Genomic DNA, 7,773 nt, shown 5'->3' with positions numbered 1-7,773 from the left:
TATTAAGTTAATCATTAAGTTTTATTGTATGAATTTAGAGCCACTTGCTTTTTATTATTAACGTAATTTTTTACGAATAACAAAACTTTACAAACTCTGGCGCGACAGGAAGCTCACCCCTCCCCTCGTGCCAGGGCCAAACGCCAGTACAGCGTGACTCGCGGACCGGGACGGACGCACATCCCACGGGGAGCCAGCATCTCTTTGTTTCACCGAACGTCCATCTGGTAATCATAGTCACAACCAAAACCTTTTTTTAAATACTCCCCGTGTGCGCCCGGTACTTTTCTGGTGTAGGGCCTAACCCAGCCGTGTCAATTTAACACGCCCCACACAAAGCATTACGTGGGGCCGTGCAGTATACGGTACGGGCCGTCTCCCGCCACCCCAGAACTTTAGTTAATCGCCCAGTGCACAGGCACAGGCGACATCTAAGCTTAAGGCGATTGGTGCATGGAAAATATTACGACAAAACATACTGAACAGTACATATTTACTTTTTAGTCTTCTTTTTAAGTTAAAATGAAAATTACCTATTTTTTTAATAATTTTTTTTACTAAGTTATGTTCTTGTAAACATATTTTTTTTTCTTGCCGAACCACCAAAAAAAAGAGAAAACTTAAAGAATGATTATCTTAAGTATAGTTTAAGTAATGATTGTACAAATAATTTGTCGGACCAAGAAATACAGAATATTCTTTTTTTAATAGTTAAATTTGCATTTGAGTTTTGAAAATTTCCATGGCTCTTTGCCGGTCTATTTTAAAATATATTTTACGAAAGAATTGCAATGAAGTTTAAAATATACTATCTGACACACCATTGAGTCACGCATGTATTCTCGTATCATTTTGGTTTTGAGATGACCTGACTCAAAACACATACGCTGGAGTGATATTCCTAGCACTGCGCGTGAAAACTTCATTTGCCGGGAAGAATGTCCCTGCGGCGTGGCGCAAACTGGTGGCGCTCCTTGGAACCACGTAGGCGGAGATCCGGCCGGCAGCCGCTGTAATGAGGGAGGGGGGAGGGAGAAGAATGGAGTGTAAAAGGGACAGAATAACGGGGGTAGAGGGAGGCAGGCTGAGGCGGGCGATGACACCGCGTCTCACCTTTGAATATATATACTGTATAGAAGTCGCCAGCCCAGGTTAAAATTTCTAATACGGTTTTGAGGTAGTTGGTTAATTCACCGCCGCAATCGCCACCATCTCTAGGGCATCGACTTGTGGTGGTCCCTAGCGGACAAGTCTCGAACTCTTCAAACACCCCTTCCCCCTCCTGTTGAACGACGTTGAGCTGCAGTGAATGATGGATGAGGGGAGCGGGGAATGACAGCGGGCGACAGCACTGCGCTCTAACGTGTAAATAACAACTAAGACGATACAGGGCGTTACGGCAGCGCACTGCAGCGGTGAAGTTCCCAAGCTGCTCATCATAAGCTTCTGAAAAACGTAGAGTAAATCCTATCCACTCGCGACTTCTATACAGTATATATATTCAAAGGTCTCACTGTCAGACAAGGCTACGCTCTGTAGTGGATGGAGGCTATCGTCGCTCAAGCAAGGAATAGGTTTTCGTGGAGAAAAATTCGTGTAGCGAAATTATTTTTAATTGTTACATTTTTGATAGAAGTTAAATACCAACACGATGCCGAAAAATACACCATTCAGCAAGATCCGTAAAAGAACTAAACGGTCGAAGTGCATAAGAAGACTGAAGGAAAAATACAAAGAATTTGTTAATGCTGGTTTCAACTCTGTGGAAAGGTAAGATTGCAAACTTTTGAGTGTGTTCATCTTCACTAAAATTCTGCCAGCACAACATGTATGTATTATAAAATCACATTTTTAGCTGTGCAAAAGTGCTAATATTATTAATTAATTCCACAGGACATCTTCCAGTTTAACAGATTATGCTCCTGCTGCTGCTACACAGATGGAAACGTCTGCCTACGTACCACCTGTATGCCAGGGCGATCACGACACCACCAGCGGTAACGTCCAAAATATAACCGAGTAAGTAATTTAATTACATAATTTCGTATAGTGCTTGTTACCTAAGCATGATGCGAGGATCGTGCTGTTAGTGTTATGTAAGGCACAGATGATGGGTTCGAGTACCACTCTGACTGAGGATTTTGAGGCTCCCTCAGATAAAGTCAGTGTGTAGTGTGTAAGTCATCTTACAATTAGTTTATCAGCATTATAAATTAGAAGTTAACAAGCAAAAAAAATATTTGAAGCGGATGCAAAAAAAAATGCTGCAGGTTGTGTAATTTTACTCAAAAATTCCTTGTGTATCAAGAAAATCTAAATGTCTTTCGTTCAAACTTGTTCATGCATAGACTTATTTATAAAGAAAAAAGTGTTTTGTTGTACATGTTTTAATTCCCTATTTTGCAATTCAATTTATATGTAAATAGATTGGTCGATTTGTCAGAATGCTTCTTAGGTAACTTATTGAGTGGTTGTGGGTTCCAAACCTCCTATCGCGTTATATAACTATGAAATAATCCGGTGACAAAATGTTAGAGAACCTCATAATCATGGTTGACTGTCATACATTGACAGTGATTTATTCTCGGTTTAAAAAAATAGCATACACTGTCTGTATAAATGCACTTCATGTAAGTTAACTACTAGCCGAAAATGAAATTCACCCCTGCATTAAATATGTATCAACATATACTCGTTAATATAAAAATAGTCTGGTAAAATTACCCATTCATAGAAATTTAACACCTTTGATGGAACTTTTACTTCTGCGTAGAGTGAAAGAATTCACGAACTTTGTAGGTGCAAAAGGACACTAACATCGGTGGAATCTCTGCTGCCGCAGACTATTGTGTAAATTTACACAACTTTTTCACAGTTTATCGTGTTCCTAGTGATCACATACAGTAGCATTATAAAATTCATTATCAGTATTCTAAAGCACCAACTCTCTAAATCACCTGGTATTCCACTACACTTAAAATATTCAAAGTAACCATCTGAAATCATGCAAAGCTTTGGTGGGAAGCTGGGTAAGAATGTAATAACAACAGCCGTTCACTCATTGATGACACCAAGCTAGCACAGTCGTCCGCCACCCTCGCCAACACAATAAAACCAATTTTTAGACAGCAATGAATTGCGAGTCGGTTACGCATAAGAAGAGTTGTTTTTTGGTTATTAGCATTTTTTTTTCAACGAATAAATAAGTAATTAAGCTGCAGCAAAAAAGTTCACTGTACTTAGAGAAGCAGGCACATGGAAATCGGATGTTGTGACAACTGTATCTCGCAAGGCGTATTAAAATAAACATAGTGTTAAAATGTGGAGTGACACAGACTAAGTAAAATTCGTTTTAAATTGTATGTTGTCATAACAGTTCACTGTGATAAATAAAAGTTTCAAATGACAGACGTGTGATTAAACTGATTTTTTTTTCAGCGAGGATATTTCTGGATTGGATTGCTCATTCTTGCCAAGTGAAGAAGTATCGAATGTTGAAATTCTTCCAAATGAAACTGCTGAAACTGTGACAATGAAAGAAAAAATCGTTCAAGGACGTCGTTTTGTAAATATGAGTCACATGTTAAACCAACTCACATCTTTAGCTACTCATGTGCTACAGTGCACAACAGGTCGCTTTGAACTTCAGTCCGAAAAAAGAATTGGCATTGTCAGCTACTTCACTTATAAATGCATGATGTGTGAAAAAACAAGGATAATTTCAACGGAAAAAGAAGAAGAGGAATTAAATGATTTATTTGTGTGGGGATCATTATCAGTTGGGATTGGACACCAACAAGTAGAAGAAATGATGGCAGTAATGGAAGTCCCTGTAATGAGTAAACGGAAATGGACGAGACATGAACAGCGAGTTGAAAAGGTAGGAAAAAGCACTATGGTTTGTTTTTTATTTTGCATAATACAAATATTGGTACCTGGGCGACCGAGCATCGTTCGCGTCTTATATTTTTTGCTTTAAAATCGCTTTTATTCAGGGAAGATACCTATTAAGATAAACTTTAAAGGCAACACGTTTACTAAATATAAATTTTCATCAAATAGTTAGAGCCGATTCGGAGTTGCCCATATGTGTGTCTATATATAGGGCCTACATATACACATACACACACAATAATTGCTCATTTAATAGTACATATTAGATGATTTTTCTGCAGAAATAAATATTTTTTGTCATTGGCTGTAATGAATCAAAATAAAGGTAACAGCAACAACTAACCTGTTGTTTATATTTTTAGGCATGGGAAGACAAACTGGAAAAATACATGCTTGCTAATGGAGTCCAAGAACGTGAAATCGCTCTAAAGAAGGGCAACATAGATGAAGATGGAATCCCTTACATTACAGTCTATCAAGATGGCGGTTGGTGTACAAGATCATACGGCCATGGTTTTACTGCAAAATCAGGAGTTGTAAGTATTTGTTAGAATTTTTATATATATTGTTAGTGTTTATTTGTAATGGCTTATAATGTTTCTGCCAAAATTATGCAAGTAAAGTTTCGTAGGAAATAAATCTAACTAATTTCAATGTGTTTACTACCCAGAACTCGAATCCACATACTTTAAAACAATAAAACAATTTCAAATACCCATTTATACGCCTGTTTTGTACAGATTTTTTTGTAATGTAATAAATACATTTTTTTTTTTGCAAATGCAATAAGCTAAAAAAAATTCTGTACACAATTAAAATTTGTTGCTATCCTGTGAATTTTCCTGCTGTTACTGTCAAGAATCAGGTCAGCTCAAAATAATACTAGCATTATTATTTCTGGTTTTAATCGTATATGTTATTTTAAAACAAGGTAAACTATATTTTTTACATACGGAGTAAGGAAGGGTCACTGAGTGTTAAATGTAGGCGTGTCTGATAGCTAAACATATGCGGCGTGAAGACCAATGGTGGTAGTAGCCGTGTTTAAACTCGTGAAAACTCTTTCCCTCCATCTCAAACTCCACACTAGAAGACACTTTACAGTACACTCATTGCACGACTATAGCCTATTATGTGATAAAGGTTTCCTATTAATTTTTTTTCAAACCAAATATTTAATTTAATAAATACGTTTAATGTTAAGGGAAATTCGTGTCATATGAAAGCTCTATGCTAGACATTCCGTAGATTTATAACTTTTACATCGTTATAATTTATCATTATATCACTTCTTAATAATTAAATCAAATTGCGACTTGGATATATATATAACTATATTCCTGCATTCTAACAATAAAATTACGCACATAAGGTACACAAAAACTGTTTTCAACCTTTTTTTTCCATTTTCCCAAAATAATGCGTTTCCATTGAGTGTGTCACAGGTAGAGAGCTGTCGGCGGGCGTCGCAAATCATTCGCAAGTGGGCCAGAGCGACGGCTCCAGAGCTTCACACAAATATGAATAGAGTCACGGCCTCAATGTTAGAGCCATGACTCAAAAAGTTACTGAGGACGGAGTCGGTAACCACTTAATCTTACATTAATTGTATAACACCAATAAATACACTTAATCTTAAGAACTGCATTGTTATTTAATTGAACTATGCAATTGAAACTTTATCACATGTACATACAGAAACATCTGTTTTTCTTAGTACCACAAGCCGCAATAATGAATTTTTTTACGCAACTTTCGCCTCTGTTTGTTTATTCCAAACAAAGAGCTTAATGACAATGTTTGTATTTTTTATATATTTCCTATTTATATTTAATTTTTTTGCAGGCTTGCATAATTGGAGCCGAAACTAATGGTTTGCTGTACGTTGGAATACGCAACAAGTATTGTTATATATGTAACAACCAAGAAAAACCAGGCAGCAAATCCAGGCCACATAAATGCTACAAAAATTATAAAGGAACTTCAACAGGAATGGAACAAGAAATTATTGTACAAGGTTTTAAAGAAAGAGAATCGATGCATGGGGTACGTTATTTGTACATTATCAGTGACGGTGATTCAAGTTCGTATCTGAAGATTCAGCGAGGTGTTTCATATGGTAGACATGTAGTGAAATTGGAATGTGCCAACCATATGATAAGAAACTACACTAGCAAACTACATGCCATTACCAAGGATACCACTCACGTCATCACTGCAAGGCGTCAATTGTCCCAGTTAATTCCTCGATTGACGAGAGGGGCACGAGCAGCTATTGCTTCTGCAAATAAAGAGTGCAATAGTACTATGCTGCAAAAAGATTTGAAGAATGGTACTTACCACGTATTTGGCGATCACGAGAATTGTCGAGACACATTTTGTGTCAGGAAAGGTACGGGCGAGCTAAACAATGTTCCAATTATGTCTGCAACAACTATATGGCCAGCTATAATGAAAGCACTAGACCCACTCATTACCAAGGCTGACAAGTTGTTAGGTAATAAAACAACTAACCAAGCAGAACGCTTCATGAGTTTGATTTCAAAATTTTCCGGTGGCAAACGGACAGATGTCTCAAAAAGTGGTCGGTACAAAAGGTGCTGCTTGGGTGCTAGTCTGTCACACATCAAAGGTCCGAACTGGCACCTTTCACCAGTAAAAACTCTATTAGGTCGTAGCCCAGGTTCAGTGACAAAGCGAGTTTTAAATGCACGCGCGACAGCTGTTGAAAGGAATCGCAAAAGAAGGTTATCTGACAGTCGTAGATCTGCCAAAAGAAAATGTGTATTTTCTCAGCCAGATTGTGACTATGGACCCGAAGCTGCCCAACCCGATATTTCTACAGAGGAAATGGAGAGAAAGAAAACGAAGGTCTTGAAGCGGCTCGAAAGTTCAGTTTCTTCCGAACATCTGTGTCATGAACTGGAGAGAAATACGGTCGGCCAACATTGTAATGTTGTTTGGAGGGAAGCAAGACTAAACAGACTGACTGCATCGTCATTCTCTAAAGTTTGCAAAATGAGATGTGACACATCTTGCCACAATATGGTGGTTTCAATAGTGAACCCCAAGGATATCAACACAGGCGCAATACGGCACGGACGTATGCATGAAAGTACCGCAATTAAAGCTTACGAAAATAAGTTCCAAAAAAAAGTGTCCCCTTGTGGACTTTTTGTTCACCCATCGTACCCTTATCTTGGAGCAAGTCCGGATGGAACAGTTGAGAACGACACTATCATTGAAGTTAAATGTTTCCCTTCCATCAACAACCTTAAAGTTAACAATTCTCCTGTAAAATCTATACGAGAGGCTTCCAAAGTAAAAAACATAGGTGTTCACACTAACAGTGAAGACATGTTGGAACTGAAAAGAACACATCCTTTTTTATACCAAATTCAAGGACAATTGAATATTTCGAAAAGGAAGCAGTGTGTGCTGATTTTATTTTGTGACTTTGATACCGAATTCGTCCACGTTCAGTGCGACGAGACCTTTTGGAAAAAAGACATGCTTCCGAAGTTAGAACGGTTTTACTTTAACTGTGTTCTTCCTGAGATTGTTGACCCGAGGAATGTTCGTGGACTGAAATGCAGAGATCCTGAATACATAGAAGAAGCAAAGTCAAAGAAACTTAACAAAGAAGTGAAGACATTTTAAAATTTATTAGTTATGTGACACTTTTTGTTCTTGAATCTAATTAGTTTTATTATTGTTAGTATATAATTTGTTGTATTTGAAAATTTAATCAGTAATTTAGAGAAAGCAATCCAGACTAATAATACATATTTCTCTTTTAAATACGTTATGTTTTCCATGGACTTGTGGTGTAATCTCCAGACTACAGTTAAAAATAACAGTCTGAAAGTAAGTTCATTC

At 37.4% G+C, this 7,773-nt stretch overlaps 1 protein-coding gene across 2 annotated transcripts; it reads left to right on the top strand.

Moving 5' to 3' along the window:
* Positions 1 to 917: 917 nt before the first annotated feature.
* LOC134531077 (uncharacterized) lies at positions 918 to 7,554 on the top strand. 2 transcript variants are annotated; one of them, XM_063366612.1, is made up of 5 exons: positions 918 to 1,770; positions 1,894 to 2,019; positions 3,439 to 3,880; positions 4,257 to 4,430; positions 5,740 to 7,554. In XM_063366612.1, exons 1-5 carry the CDS (start codon positions 1,652 to 1,654, stop codon positions 7,552 to 7,554), a joined length of 2,676 nt encoding a protein of 891 aa, XP_063222682.1. In that variant the 5' UTR covers positions 918 to 1,651. The 2 variants fall into 2 exon arrangements, with proteins under 2 accessions (XP_063222682.1, XP_063222684.1); XM_063366614.1 differs by lacking the exon at positions 918 to 1,770 and having other exon boundaries at positions 1,932 to 2,019; positions 3,439 to 4,430.
* The last annotated feature ends 219 nt before the right edge of the window (positions 7,555 to 7,773 follow it).

Source organism: Bacillus rossius, chromosome 3, assembly GCF_032445375.1.
Source record: "Bacillus rossius redtenbacheri isolate Brsri chromosome 3, Brsri_v3, whole genome shotgun sequence".
Taxonomy (NCBI): domain Eukaryota; kingdom Metazoa; phylum Arthropoda; class Insecta; order Phasmatodea; family Bacillidae; genus Bacillus; species Bacillus rossius.
The sequence above is the reverse complement of the archived record's forward strand: the minus strand, read 5'-3'. Positions and strand labels throughout refer to the sequence as shown.